The sequence below is a fragment of the Plecotus auritus genome, assembly GCF_963455305.1.
Source record: "Plecotus auritus genome assembly, chromosome: 4".
NCBI classification, from domain to species: domain Eukaryota; kingdom Metazoa; phylum Chordata; class Mammalia; order Chiroptera; family Vespertilionidae; genus Plecotus; species Plecotus auritus.
Genome location: NC_137775.1, coordinates 45,611,453 through 45,628,268, shown reverse-complemented (window position 1 = coordinate 45,628,268; position 16,816 = coordinate 45,611,453). Strand labels below are relative to the sequence as shown.

The following is a 16,816-nucleotide window of genomic DNA, read 5'->3' as shown; positions in this document are numbered from 1 at the left end:
ACTTTCTGAATATCCACTTTTGCATTAGGACTCACTAGTACAGAAACTGCTAATAGCAATCCATAGGCTTCTTGCTGAAAACTTCAAAATTTTGATAATACATGGAGAGGGTTAGAATTAGTGAAACCCTGCCTGAGTTTAGAGGCAAAAATGTTCCAAGATTAAAACATTCAAATTGCTTTTTGAAGAATTTTTTGTAGAGTATACCTTTTAAGAAAAAGCAGTAATTTTCTAAAAAATCTTTGCTATTGACCTTTCTCTTGTCCGTAGAATCCTGTACTTATTAACTCCCTATGAAAAAGATGTCTGAATGGAATTTACAGACTTCGAAATTGATTTTGAACTGAAAATGTTGAAAATATTTGCAGATTTCAGAGACCTGATGCATAGCAGTTTGTATCTTTCTTTCTTTAATGGCATTTGATACATTCTCTGGTCCCCATGACAACAATAACCCCCAGCTTTCCCAGGAACTAAGGTTTGTTTTGTCTCCCTGTAGGAAGGCACTGCTAATGGTAACAGTAACTTTATAGCCCGACGGAAATGAGTTGTTTGCTTCTTAAAAAGCAAAAATGCATCCTGGGCAGGATCCAAGCCTAGTGTCTTTCTTTGGAGATGTTAGCTATTTAATTTGTCTCACTATTATATGTAATTTGCCTTGTCTCAGAACTGTACGCACATATTTTGTTTGTGTGTCAGTGTGTTAATAGTTATTATTTTGCTTGATAATGTTTAACCTTTAGGATGGTAAAATAGTTAAGAAAACTATTTACAGATGATTTTTATGTTTAGAAATCAATAGTATTACTTTATAGGAGGGCACACAATTTTATTTTTTCATCCAACAGAGAATACAAACTATTGATACTTTTCTTTCAACTACTGAATTTTAATTAAACATGTACCTACCATAAACATAATTGTAATGCATTGGTTTGATTTCAAAGTAAAATCAATTACAATTTTACTCTTTGAAAAGTGGCCTTTAATTGAATTACATCATATTGTTTGAGAACAGTTAATTCATTGATTTAATTTTTTTAAAAAACTATCACCTGTCTCTTAAGCTTTAATTATGTTTAGGGTTTACTTTGCCCTGCATAAAAATAAAAGTCTTAAAGTTAACAAATCTATGTTTAGATAAGTCATATCTTTTTTGTGAGATAATTATATACTTACTAATTTATTGTCCTCATATTAACACATAATGGTTTTCAAATGGTGAAGTCCTAGAGCCTATGGAAACTGGTGGATATTTGGTTTTAGGAAAGTGATTAACTGAAGAGTTCTTTGTACTGTTCTCATGGGCCAATTCACTGATGTATGAAGATGATTCAATTCCCAATTAATTGTTCTTTACTCAGCACACAGACATTGAGTGATCAGATACCAGTTTTGTTTTAAGTAATCTCCTGTTAATACTTAGCCCAATGGAAGTATGCACATTACAAATGACATTAGACAGTACTATTTTTAGATGGTAATGCAAGTAGCTATCTATACTTTTTATTTAAAAATTCAACATTAGAAAGAGTAAAGTAAGTGAGGAAAAAAGTCTGTAGTTTGCCTGCAACACTTAGAAAGATAATTACTGTGTCGAACAAACTCTGTTCCTGCCATTCATGTACACATAGCTCAGAGAAACCTGAGCTTGGAAATTATCCATAAAAAATGAGAACACGAATTAATAGAGAAATATACAGTCTACTAGTATATATTCGGTTAATTGGAGAGAATATTTATCTTCTAAACATAAATTAGCATTTAATATGAATACATTTCTTATGTTTTCCACTTTTCGATACCCTCAAATAGAACTATTAGGGATAGTACTGTTATTCTGAAAGGAATGATAAATACTCTTTTAGGAAAACTATACTTTCTGGGTCATGTGGTTGGAGGCAACTAATTATTGGGAGATTTTTCTTTAAGTGAACTTAATTTTTTGTTTTGTTAATCCTCACCTGAGGATATTTTTTCCATTGATTTTTAGAGAAAGTGAAAAGGAAAAGGAGAGACAGAGAGAAACATCGATGTGAGAGAGACACATAGATTGGTTGCCTCCTGTACGCACCCCGACCAGGGCCAGGGAACCTGCAACCAAGGTACGTGCCCTTGACCAGAATTGAACCCAGGACCCTTCAGTCCACAGGCCAATGCTCTATCTACTGAGCCAAACCGGTTAGGGCTTAAGTGAACTTACTTTATGATAGAGACTGCACATTGTGCTAAGACTGCTTCAAATATAATGAGCATGGTGGTCTCTGATGATCACTGCATAGGCTTTCTATGGAAAAGTACCACTTATGCTCTTCGCTCAAGACGAATATATTTGTCTGACATTAATTCAAACCATGTATAGAAGCATATTACATTCATATGATATTTATTTTATGGAATCACTAAAATTAAGAATTGATTAATTTTTAACACCAGATGGAAATACTCATAATAGTATACCAATAGGTCTTATTTAATTGATATAATAATTATAACTCTATGAGGTAGGTACTATTATTTGCCCATTTATAGCTGAGGAAATTGAAGAGCAGAGAAGTAATATGCCCATGTCACCTGATGGAAATGGGATTAAGGCAGTCTGGTACATCCTTCAAAGTCTGAGCCATTAACTATAAGGCTATGATACAAATTATGCAAGGAACATACATACACTAAAGTTTTAGCTATGATTGACTTGGGTATGTGCACAAGTTCAAAGTTTAAATTGATGTTTGCTTTTATATCTTGTGTATTTTATAATTTGACAGTAAACATACATTCTTTTTATGAAGAAAAGCAAATTTATTTTAAGAATCATTGAAAAGATGAAAGTGAATAATGCTATGTTTTCTATAGTTCTTTATGGTATCTGAAGTACTTTTATATCACTTATTTAGGTTGTCCTTATAATAAGGATGCATTATACTTTACTAGCCAAACCATGGTTTTTTAAATTGTACAAGAGGGTGCTATTAATATTTACACTAGGAAGACAATTTTAAATGTGAAATATCCAAGTAAGCCAAGATATATACTTACTCTACTTAAAACATCTCTGTGGGGTCAAGAGTGCTTAGCTATCATTATTCCACTTCAGAAATGAAAATAAAAAGTACTTAAAAGACTTTATTAAATCATATAATAAAAAATTTGATTCTGAATATACATGAAAAGAAATAAGATTATCTTGACTTAGTCCATGGTTCTTGTGATTAAAACAAAACCAAACACAAAATCCACTGGTGACAATTTCCTCAAGCAATGGAAAATTTTGAATTATACAATTCCAGAAGACTTAAAATCCAGTAATCATACAAATTTTATTTGATTTAATATTTTATAACACTGAAATTTCTGAAACTCCATAACATTATGCAGAGAAACCTGAGTTTTATAAAAGGGAATAGCTAATATTTGTGATTACAAATTATGGATTCATATTCTATGAACCAGAACCCCTCCATCCAAACAGTACTAGAAAAGCAACTAACAGAGAATGAAACTAAATATTAGTATGTTTAGATGAGTGGATATTTAGCTCTTTTTTTTCTTTCTTTTTTTTTTTAATAAAAAGTAGTCATGGAAGACACTAGTAAGTGAAATGGGCAATATTTTGTATTAGTGATTTGGTTAGAAATTTGAAAAACTTATTGATTGAGCTTAAGACTGTCGTTAGGCAGACCTTAGCAGACAAATTATGTTTTCCAGTGTTTTAGCTGATAGAATTACACATGTGAAAAATTTGACTATTAAGCCAGTGGTGGTGGTGGTGTGTGTGTGGGGGAGGGGGGGCGAAATTCCAAAGAAATGGCATTTGCGTAATAGGTATTAACTACAAACTAGGGACAGAAAAATGGCAGTCACTACAAAATAGGATCTGCAGATGTCTTGTTTAGCCAACAGAGTGTTTTTAATGATTTTGAATTTGAAGCAGTTTAAGCAGGTCAGCAGGCATTCCATGTTTTACATCCTGGCTGTCCTTCCTCACCCAATTTCCCAGCAGGGCCTCTCCTAGCTCTGGCGATGCCTTGCTGGGAACTTGAAAAAGCACCTGCTCTGGGAACATGCAACCCCAAGGCACACAGCTCTGTGAGCAGAGCAGGGTCAGAATGTGGCCCTTACTTGCTGTTCTGCCTTGAGATTTTGTGAAATTTAAAATTGCACACCCTCCTCCTTGACATTCTTACTATTGGCTTATGCCCTTCCACTTCAATGTCAATGTTACCTGACTGCCTTTTATTACAGACCCTGAATGTCTTTATGACATCATGATATTTATAGTCTAAATTAAATAATTTAATTGACTCAAGGGTACTTTACTTTGGAAAGAATACTGAATCAAGATACTTTTTCTCACTGTGTTATTTGACTTTTTCATTTCTTGACCCAAACTTCAGAAATATTTGGTTTTTCATAGTAAGAAGAAAATTAACTGCAATGAAAATATATGGCAAGAGATATTTTTTAGCCATCACTAAAAAAAATGTTTTTGAGTCACAAATATAGTTAAATACATTCTTGAAAAATGTACTAGGTTTGCACTTATATGCAAGTATTAGAGTGACATGTCTATTCTTATGTAGAACAGAAATTACTAATATTTCCACTTTTGAGCTTTTCTTCAGAGATTACTAAACATCTTAAGAGGTTACTAGGAAAGTGATGGAAATTAAAAAAGGGGATCAAAAGAGTAAAGATAATTATATATAAAGAAAATAAATGGATCATAATATTTAATTTGGATAAGGTTATGCTGATGAGACTCTTGCTACCACATTAGGGAAAATATTACCTGCTATATTAATGTCACTATAAATACAGTGACTACTGATGACTCCCAGGTTTAAGAGGGTGGCAAAAATATTACTCCTTATCTCCTTATGCCTCTGTTCTCCTTTAGTGATGACCATTGTTATATGATGGTACAATGGTGAAGTGTATGCAAACCATCCATCCGAACTATATATTTATGGCATCCTGTGCTTATAAAGTGTCTGACCACTGAGAGTATATGCCCTCATCCAGCAATTTTCAACCTTTTTCATCTCCCAGCACACATAAACTAATTACTAAAATTCTGGGCACACCAAGACATGTATTTCTGGCCAATCTGACAAAAACTAGGTATAATTTTGATTCATTCACACCTGATGACTAATCTAAGGGATAAAAGGTCAGTGTTTCTGACTAGATAGTCAGGAATGTTTCAAAAATTCTTGTGGCACACTGGATGAAAATTCCTGCCCTAATCTAGCACAGAGTATTAGTTAAATTAAATACATTAAAATGGAATACAGGTGGGACTACTGGAATGGGTTAAATAGATGAGACTGGAATGTAATCTCCTTTCCTCTGAGTATTTTAAAAGCTGCAAAGGTGTACTTTCTAAAGCTCCAAAGGGAATTCTGCGTATGATTTTGCCTTACTGGATGTTATGCAGAATACCAATCAATGCCTCTCTTAAACCTGCATTTACCGATTAATTTTTCTGGGATCCCTAGGTTTTGCTCTGTCTTTTAGCTTTGTTCGTGTAGTAATGTGGTGTGTTATCTTTATAATGCGAGGCTGAGACAGATCCATTTCAGTAAAAGATATGCACCATTAATGAGTTTCTGGCCAGCTATCAAGGTATCATCAAATGTGGTTTATCTTGGTGAATGAAAGTTTGAATGGAAAATTAAGCTCCCACACTGACTGTAGAAGTGCAGTGGATCATTTTGTTCTTTAATGTCACACTTCACTGGACATACTTCTCAGAGCAGTGAATCATGCTTAAAACAAGCAGCCTTTACTTTAATGACGGCAGATAATGCAGCAGAGGTGAATAATAAGTGTGAGAAGTCTTAACTTTCTCTGGCAGTACTCTCTCCTATGTGCCCGATGGACAACTTACAAAGTACATATGCTGTTTTATAGATTGGAACTTGGGATCCAGCCAGTGGCCTGAATATGACAGAAAGTCAAAAGGGAAAACCAGCCAACATTACAGATTCCTTATCTAACCGTTCTTTGATTGTCACCACCATTTTGGTAAGTATTTATTTTTCCATTCTTTTCAGACAAAACGTAGATAAACATGGAAACAGATAGAAAAGGACATTATAATTGGAGTGGTAATGAACAGAATGTAATGTATTTTGCAGTTATTTAGCAATTACTGTACAGCAGATGAGTCGATGTTAACCTAGTCGCAGTTTTATCTTGTTAGTCTTCAGTGATGTAAATTATATTCATGTTTGGGCTGGTCAGGTTGATTAATAATATAACTTCATGTATTACTGGAAATCTTTACATTTTCACAAAATTAGTTACTATTGAATAGTTGTCAATGTTAAGGTTTAAAAGTATATGGACATGCAGCTGTACAAATATAGTTATGTGAGAAGCTGCATGTGAACTTTGCTTTTGGTTTCATTTCCTGCAAATAGATTTCAGGAGGCATGCCATTTATTTTTAGGATTTTTCTATAATAATTTTACCCTTTCTTTCAATTTAATTGTTTTTAACCTGAAGAATCACTTTTACCTTACCAATCTCCCTAATGAAATCAAATGACAAGTGTTTTTTTAAGCCACAGATATTTTTTACCACTAACAGAATTCAATTAATACTGATAAGCTAGATATTTTTGCTCTCTTGTAATGATATATTTCTATTAGATTACACAGTAATGTTCACTTATGTCTAGTATGCCTTTTGCAAATGGGAAATTTAATTTTAGGATGAGCAAGGAGCTCTTGTATTATTTAATCAGTAATTTTACCTACAGAATATGCTTATCAGTGCTAGTTCTTATATATCTCAATAAGAATGTGAGATTAATGTCCAGAACAAACTACCACAGACTTTTAGCATTTATACATTTTCTAAATTTGATTTATGGTGGGAAATCAAGCCAGAAGGAATTTGTAATCTTGTCTTTTAGTAACAGCAAGGGTCAGATCTCTAGACATGTTATGATAAAATAGTTTGGGTTAAGGACTCTTGATAATGAAGCAAAACTGCTAATCATGAAATGATAGTGATGGAAATCTATCAGGTTTTTAAAATCATTTTCAGGCTAAGAACCTTAGTGAATACTGGCTCCGTAGGTATTATATTCAAGCTTCCTCGATTATCTTTTCCTTAACTTTATGTCTCCCTCTCTTTTCAAATATATATTTCATCCCGTTCTTCAGTTGGAACGTTCTTACAAGATGGTACCCTGTCCTTTTTTCTGCCAGTACATCCTGGACCTCATTACCACCAGTGCAGTAACCATGTAGCTACTCCTTTCGCTATGGTCTTCCCCCTTCCCAATGTACCCTATTCACCACCTTAAAAATCTAATTCTGTAACTTTCCCGTTTTCTTGCCTATAAATCTTTAGTATATTCATATGAACCTTTAAAAACAGTCCCAACATTTTGACCCTTGTATTCAAAGCCTTCGACAGTCTTGTCTTCTTTTACCTTTCTATCCTCATTCCCCATTACTCCCACTCAGGATCCCTGTGTTTTAATTGAACTGGGAGAACCATTTAGCCTGCCACTATGTTTGTGTTACTTCCCTTCCTTTCATCTACAATCTGTTTCTCTCCATTTCTGAGATACTATAGTTCTTATCAGTATTTTATATTATTTAGAATTAATATTACACTATTTTTAAATTATTTCATATCTTTAATATTCTTCCTAGACATTACTGTGCATTCCTTAACTGTATGTCCTGTTTAGATACCATATGTGTTTCTACAATGGTTGTAAAGAGTTCTGTGCAGGGATCATCCATGGTCTTCAGCAATCAACCCCATACACTTTTCTCTTCTCTACAATCCAGTCAAACTTTCATATATTTCACTTACTTGATGGCTCCAAATATTTGCTCATATTCATCCTTCCAGACCAATCTCAAATGACACAGACTCCATGAAACTGCATGATCTCTCCATTAACCTGTGCATATGTATATGTGTGTGGGGGTGGGGTGGGGGGAGTGGTTTATATGATACATACATCTTATGAATCATAATACTCTATCATGGCACTTACCATGCTTTTTTTAATTTTAAAAAATATCTGCCTTCTTTTGACATGAATGTGTATAAGGCCAATGATCACATTTTACACTTTTTAAATATAGCAGTGTCAGAGAAAGTGCCTAGGGCACAGTTAGCACTCAAAAAATTTTGTCAAATTCAATTAAATAAATGGTATTTAACTAAAAGGAAAATTAGAGGAGCTGAGTAACTTTCAAATGACTATATTTAGTGTTCAGGTAATTGCAAACTTCTTGTGCAAACAATGCATGTGATTAAAGTAGCCACATAATTTCTCAATCTTGCTTAATTACTGAGGGTTGTTTTATAAGAATTATCCAGACTTTCTCTAACAATAAATAAGTTTGTGCCTATCAATAAACAAGTGCTATTTAACATTGGATTCATATCAGAGTCAGGCATAAAGCTGTTAAAAGGATAATGCTCCCCAAAACTTACTCATATTTTTTTAAGATAGTATTTCTAGGCTTTAGACATCTTTTTTTTAAAATAACTTCCACAGGTAATTCTGATTTATAACAATGATTGAGAACTGTTCTGATCATTACTCTGTGTAACTAAGATGTAAGATCATCTGTGGAACATATGCTGAGCTTACATTTTAATAAATAGATTATTTATACTTTAGACTATGTCACTCAACTGGTTTCTAGGAGATTCTGGTATTTATTAAAAGAAAAGGCAATTTATTTATTTTTATATAAATTTTTATATAAATTCCAAATTTTCTGATTACAAAGTATTCTCACTCAAGAAATAATAGATTTGAAGTGATCGTTTATTTATGTAAGTATTGTGCTTGATATAATTTAATGGCGTTTAATTGCTATTTATAATGATGCAGTGAACATTTGATTTATGTTGTGGTTATTTTGTTCTTTTCTCTCTTGGAAAATCTCAGGGGAGAGTCCAGCTATTATGAATAATGGCATGTGCACAAAGAGAAGTTCACTTATCCTTCTTGTTCAATACATTTTTTATGTGTCTTTAGAAAAACCAGTGAAGTTTCTAGAATATAGCATTATCAGTGTGTCAATAATAATCAGCTCAATTCCTCATGAATCTATTCATGTTTTATTTGCATTTGTATTTATTCGTTACTTTATTTAACACATATATATTGAATGATGATGATACATCAGGCATTGTACTAAAAGCTACATTTAATTGATTAATAAATAGACATGGTCTTTTTTCTGATTGACCTTGGAAAATGGTATGGATTATAGAAAGAAGTACACACACACACACACACACACACACACACACACACACACACACCTTGTGATTAGGATATAAGAGAAATAAAATGGAAGGATGCCTTTTACAGGATGTTCCTGAATTATACCGGGGTCAGGAGTGAAAGAAAAAGCCAGTTTAGGGTTTATTATGGAAGAATAGATAGTTGAGACTTGAAGTTTGGGAAGGAATTAATAAGGTAAAGAAAGAAACAGGAAAGGAGTATCCTAGGCAGAAAGAATAGCATATTCAAGGGCTCTAAAGTCAAAGATATCTTGGAAATTTTCAACATTAAAAGACCATCACTGGAGCTGGTGCTTTGAACTGCTTCTCTGCTTCATCAAATTTAATCTTATGAATATTGTATGCTACAAAAAAGAGCAGACGTTGTTTACATGCCTACTATCTACTAGACATTGTTCAGAGCACCATTCATGGATTTATTGGTTTAATTGTCACAATAACCTTTTGTGGTAGTACCATTATTAATGCTGTTTTACCCATGAGAAAGCTGCAGTCCAGATTGCCTATGTAAACTACTCATAATCATACAGCTAGAAAATAGAGTAGCGGGTTTCAACCAATCTGTGTAGCCAACTTGAACAGCCAATACTCTGAGATAAAAGCCCTAGTGGCCCACCATGGAAAAGTCTAACAATTATGATTTATGACCAAAATAGGATCTTGAGTAATGATTACTCACTTAAAGCAATGCTTCTCATTCATAAATCCCACATATATTTCACACTGTGATGCTGTTATGGTGTGTCCTCAAACACTGAGATATATCCATCTTCAAAGACAAGATTACGGCTACTCTTGCTTGAATGTCTTGGGCCTCTTATTTCGCTCCTCTCCTAACTTAGCACGCAGTTTTCTTTCAGCCTCCTCAAACCATAATCTCAGATTTTTATGGGCAATCAAATTAATGTTGGGGCTTATCTCATCCCCTTCAACAACAACCTATACCCAATATAGTGTCTAGGTGCGGTGTATAATTATAGCATGGAATTGATTCATTTTAGAAAGTCCTAAATAATTTATAGATGCCTAAATTGTTTTAGTTTTGAATGAAGATCAATGTGTCATACAATTTGGAAATTTTTGTAACTTTACCTGCACGTTAAAACTTAAACCTCAGGTTTAGTCATGTCTTCTAACATTCCTCATATTACAACTCTGTTTTTCAAATTTCAACCTCATTTGTTAAAATTCCTTGCTTCTTGTGTTCATTGTTATTAATGGAACTAAAAATATCAACCTTAGAATCATGCTTTTATTTATGATGATTTCATTTATCTCATAGAGATGGTCAAATCCTAATTGCCAAAATAATAACAAAAATACTAATTCTGAATGAGATTTAGACAGCTTTTAAGGAATGATGTGTGCTGTTTTCAGTTTATAATCTCATTTTGTAGTCCTTACTGCTGTGGATCCACTAGCTCAGTGGTTCTGAACCTTTCTAATGCCGCGACCCTTTAATACAGTTCCTCATGTTGTCGCGACCCACAGGTTGAGAACCGCTAGCAGCATCGCCTAAGACCATCGGAAAACACAGATATTTACATTACGATTCATAACAGTAGCAAAATTACAGTTATGAAGTAGCAACAAAAATAATTTTATGGTTGGGGGTCACCACAACATGAGGAACTGTATTAAAGGGTCGCGGCATTAGAAAGGTTGAGAATCACTGCACTAGCTAGAGGCAGTATCAGGTGACTGAATATTTATTTAAGTTCATACAGGGAATGCCTATTTCCCTCTGTGTTCTTGGTTTTCAATCGATTTTTCCTACTTTCTAAATATGTGGAGTGTTTCCCACTTTGCAGCTTTATAACTGTTTTTTGTCCATCAGAAGATTACTAGTACTTAAATGCCAGTATACATATTCTTTCCCTTGACGACTAGTGGCACTTTATTGTGCAAATTACTATACATTTGCATACTTTTTCAGAAAAATCAATTACTTTTAAAGAGGGTTACTCAATGAATTTAACAAATGTGTTTGCATCTGTATCTTAGCCTTTTTTTTTTTTAATTTTCCTAGCACTTCCTGGCAGGTTGTGTATTTCAGCAGTGAGTTTACTTGCTTGGGCTTGTAAAGCTTATTGTCAACAGTTCACAGATACAGAAGGCTTATCTGGGAGCACACTCCCATGAACAATGGGAAGAGTCATAGGACAAAAGTCAGAAGTGACCGAAATCACCCTCTAAATGGTTCTGCAGCTTCTTCCATAATACCAACAAAAGCAGATTTCTAAGGCTCCCAATCTCCACTGCAACAAGTTTTCCCTCTGATTCTTCTCTTTCCATTGTCGCAAAAGGACCATAAAGCACCGAGTTCTTCTTAGAGAGCTGTTAGCATTCTTATTGGAAATCTGGACACTGCAGCTTCACAAAGAAAAATGATTTTCATTCTTAGTGACCCCTACAATATTTCTAAGTAGGTGTTGTTGGAAGTACTACTTAAATGTTAACATGAGTGAGATGAGAGTGCCTCATTCAAACTGTCTCCTCATAACCCATTCCTGCAGCCAGTTTGCTCAAAGGCCACCGAACCTTTTTTCACCATAATTTTTTCTTCTATTTCCAGGACTGTGCGGGCATTACGTTTTCCCCTTTTGTTCTTACTCATTGTGTTTTATTTCTAATAGCTTCTCATATTTTCTTAGACCTCCAGATTACATAGGTAAACATAAAACTATTGGTCATAACACCAGTGAGAAGAAAGAAAAAAGGCCATGTGTTTTAATGTGAAATTAGGCATAATTTTTAAAAAAATCCTAGGGTCTCAATCTTTAAAGGCTTTAAAAGTGACCAAGAACCTTATTTTTTATCACATAATCACACACACACACACACACACACACACACACACACACACACACACACTTGCCTGTTTCCTTCATCCTTCTGTACTTAATATAATTATAAAATAAAATGATAATAAAGATCCTTAAGTGTTTTAATCCTGTTTTTATATTCTTTTTTATTGCCAACATATTGTCAAAACTATAATTTTGATGTAATTATTTTGTTGTGAGCAAAATATTAAGTTTGATATAGAAGAATGAATACAGGAATATGAATTTTTGGTTTAGCTTAACCATAGCTTTAACTACATGTAAATTAAATAACTTTCTTTAACTGTCTCATTTTCAAAGATGTTATCCAAATAGTACCATTTAAAAGTATACAAACTAAATTTCAGCTATGATCTTGATCTGAGATTCACATGTACATTTGTGATGACTTATAGACGTACAATTATGTACCTGTATGTCCAGTATCAAATTCAACCTGCATCAAACCTTCTTCTTCAACTTAGGCCTTCCCACATCTATTTCAAATGTATTTTAAATGGTTTCCTATATTTTCAAACCCTATTTGTGGTTCAAGGACTTTTCTATTCACTCAAGCCAGAGGCTTGTTTCCATAGAAAATAACTAAAATAGAAAGAACAGCATAGATGGACCTAGAGAGCATTATGCTAAGCGAAATAAGCCAGTCAGAGAAATATAAATATCACATGATCTCACTCATATGTGGAATCTAATGACCAACATAAACTGATGAACAAAAATAGACCCAGAGACATAGAAACATCCAACAGAATGTCAAGCCTCAGAGGGAAGGCAGGGAGGGTGGAGTAGGGGAAGATATCAACCAATGAACTCATATGCATATATGCATAACCCAAGGACACAGACAGTAGAAGGTGAAGGCTTGGGGAGGGGCTGGAGGGGAGAAGGCACTGGGTGGGGGGGGGGGGGGGAAGGGACATATGTAATACTTTCAACAATAAAGATTTTTTTTTTAAAAAAGAAAAGATAACAACTCAGTCACTTTATACCTAATGTTCACAATTCAGATACCAAAAAAAGAAAAAAGAATGGGTTGTTCTAAAAGAGTTTAACAAAGTGAGTCAAGACACCTGTGTAACAAGTTAGAAAAGGTTAATCCATGGGTACTATTGAATGGGGAATTTATAGAGTCTGATTTGAAGGACATTGTGCTAATTGGAAAGAAAAAAGAGATGGCAACATTGAAAAATCAGGTATGAGATTTCTTGGAGATGGACTAGATGTGGGGCAAAAACAACTGAGAAATGTGAATGAAGACTTCCAGGTTAAAAGCCTATGAGGAAAGGGTATTAACATCACCACAGAACATGATAGGGATGCTGGGAAGGGAGATAACAAGCCCTGTTAGTCATGTTTGAATGGAGACATTGGCAATAACTTACATATAGTCAAAACTTGATTATTCATGTAAGGGGATAATAAATTAGATTTACAACAAAAAGCAGTTTGGAGATTAGCTAATACGTGCAGTCACCTTTCCCATCACACCTTTTACCGAAATGGCACATTTGATTGATTTGAGTTTCAGTTTTTTCTCCTCTTTACTCTTTCACTTGTGAATTTAGCTAATGAAATATTTAATGGCCAAATACAAATACCAGCAGCAAGACTGTGACAATCAAGACCTCCAATGTGAGCTGATAATTCAGTCAAGTGGAAAAGTTTAAATGAAAAGTTGCTCTCCAGGCCTGTGACACGATTTTGTTGTTGCTTTAAAAGGCAGCTCCCAGATTGTGATAGTTATTCATTTTCTATCCAGAAAGTTTAAGTGAAAGTTCCTTTTTAATAGTGTCTTAATAGAGATCAGGCAGACAGCTTTGGTAGGGGGAGGGTTGTTGGTGAAGGGGGCTGAGAAAAAAAAAAAAAAGAGAAAGAACTCAAGGGCACCGACAACAGTGTGGTGATTGAGGTGGGTGGGGTGGAGATGGAAGAAGGTATAAGGTGAATAAATGGTGATGATCCTATCTAATACAAGAGTAATATGCAAATTGACTGTACCTCTGCTACACCCACAAGCCACCCCCACCAGCCAGTCAGGAGCAAGTATGCAAATTAACCCAACCAAGATGGCTGTGGCCATGGAGCGAGCAGGAGGCTTGGGTTTCCCCGGCAATGGAGGAAGCCAAGCTGTCTGCATACCCTGGCTGGCCCAGGCCTGCACTCAAGGCTACAAAGTTTCAATTATAGAAGATAAATAAATCCCCCCAAAAATGGCGGCAGCCACAGAGCTGGAGAGAGCAGGAGGCTTGAGTTACCCCCAGCAATGGAGGAAACCAAGCTCCCGCAGCCCTAGCCCTCACTCAAGGCTACAAAGTTTCAATTATAGAAGATAAATAAATCCCAACAAAAATGGCTGCAGCCACTGAGCAAGCAGGAAGCTTTGCTCCACTCAAGGCTATGAAGTTTCAATTATAGAAGATAAATAAATCCCAGATACCAGGGCTTCCGCTTGCGTCGCCGGGGGCGTGGCCAGCCTGCAAACCACCACAGGCCCCTCTCCCAGGCCACCCCATGCCCCAAGGGAGCCCCCACCCTGATCTGGGACACCCTTCAGGACAAACCAGCTGGCCCCCACCCATGCACCAGGCCTCTATCCTATCTAATCCTATCTAATAAAAGAATAATATGCAAATTGATAGTCAATCCAACACACAAGATGGCTGCCCACATGTGGTCAAAGATGACTGCCCCCATGTGGACACAAGATGGCTGCCACAAGATGGCCAGCAGGGGAGGGCAGTTGGGAGGGACCAAGTCTGCAAGGGAGGGCAGTTGTGGGTGATCAGGCCAGCAGGGCAGGGCAGTTTGGAGTGACCAGTCCTGCAGGGAAGGGCAGTTGGGGGGGACCCAGGCCTGCAGGGGAGGGCAGTTAGGGGTGACCAGGCCTGCAGGGAAGGGCAGTTGGGGGGGACCCAGGCCTGCAGGGGAGGGCAGTTAGGGGCAAACAGGCTGGCAGGGGAGCAGTTAGGCATCAATCAGGCTGGCAGGGGAGTGGTTAGGGGGTGATCAGGCTGTTAGGCAGAAGCTGTTAGGGGCAATCAGGAAGGCAGGCAGGCGAGCAGTTGGGAGCCAGCAGTCCTGGATTGTGAGAGGGATGTCCGACTGCCCGTTTAGGCCCAATCCTGCCTGGATTGGGCCTAAACGGGCGGTCAGACATCCCTCGAGGGGTCTCAGATTGGAGAGAGTGCAGGCTGGGCTGAGGGACACACACCCCCCGTGCATGAATATCATGCACCAGGCCTCTAGTAATAAAATAAAATAAAGGAAAACATGATAATGTCTTGAGATATCAAAACAGGGTTTGTTGTTCAGGCAAGAGAGCAATGTTGAGCTCTTACAGAGACTCTCTCATTAATAGTTTTTGATTCTAACAAACCAGTCATTCTTAGTATTGCCTTTTTTTTTGAAGACATTAAGTTGTTTTGATGGTAACTGCTAGGTTCTTTCATTCTTGCTTCCTGGTATTCTCATTTCCAATTGTGATAACCTGTAGTGCACCATGGGCTTCTGACATGATTGCTAATTAGGGATGGCAGCAAAGAGCCAGTGACTAGAAGGAAGCTGCAAGACCATGACTCCGACAATGGCAAGACCTTCCTTAGCTCTACAGCAGTAAAAGCACAACAGTTGGAAAGGCAGGTGCTAAAAAGAAATGAATAATACTGTGTGTCAGTGGAGTAGTGACAATTAGCTATATCATTATTGTTTGTGCCTATCTATTGCTTATTGTTCTTATAGGTCATACTGTGAATTGGAGGTGTTTTGGGTTTTTTTTTTTGCCTGTCCAGTTACAGGTTTTTTGCCTGTATTTTCCAGGAGCATTTAGTGTAGTAGGAATCATTAAAATGAAATAAAATACTAATAGTTAAGATTACTGTTAACTAATTCCCTTAAATAATCCTTCTCATTTTAAAGATCAAAGTTTACTAGATACATTTATGAAACTTCCTTAATTTTGCTTAGAAAAAAAAGACTATATTTGAATGACTAGTTTAGGTCAGTGGTGATATTTATTTTAAAAAAAAGTAAAATTACAAGCTTGAAATTTTCTATAGACCTTGGATAGTATAAAAAGTATAAAACCAAATAGTCAATAATATTTACAAATGTTACTGATACTCTATTCTTATTAAATTTCATCAGGCTTAAAAATACCATTTTAAATTAATGTAATCAAATACCTTATAAATTAATCACTTATGTATAATGTATTAATTATTTCTGAAATTATTTTGAAAGAATTTACAAACATGATCTACTAAATTAGCACTTAAATATATATTTTCATAATAGTGATTAATACAATTTTTTATTTTTAAATTTTCTTTCAGTAATGATTCACATTTCTTCACACTCAATAACCAAAAGTTTGCTAATTTTGAATAAAGCTCTAAAAGTCTCTGTTATTTATTACCATCATAATAAATGTTTCTATGAAATGTTTAAGTAATAAACAATAAGATTTATATTTGAAGCACTTTAGGATAAACATAAGAACAGCCAACCATTTTCAGAAGGGAAAAAATGCAAGCTATTTAAAAGAGAGGCACCAGAATATGGCTCTTCATTCTGTTTGGAGGTTTTGACCATGGCTTGGCTCCTCACTTGGCAGACAGCCTGGCACCCTATGCCAGCTGTCAAGCAGAAGACAAGGGAGGGACAGTTACTGT

The 16,816-nt window shown here is 35.5% G+C and overlaps 1 protein-coding gene across 3 annotated transcripts in view; it reads left to right on the top strand.

Annotated features, from left to right (window-relative positions):
* The window catches only part of GRIK2 (glutamate ionotropic receptor kainate type subunit 2), a 592,068-nt gene that overhangs the window by 378,404 nt on the left and 196,848 nt on the right, over nt 1-16,816 (top strand). For all 3 annotated transcript variants that reach the window (XM_080666610.1, XM_080666611.1, XM_080666612.1), the window contains one exon: nt 5,917-6,030. In XM_080666610.1, the coding sequence (XP_080522736.1) occupies nt 5,917-6,030 (114 nt within the window). The remainder of the gene's footprint in view (nt 1-5,916; nt 6,031-16,816) is intronic.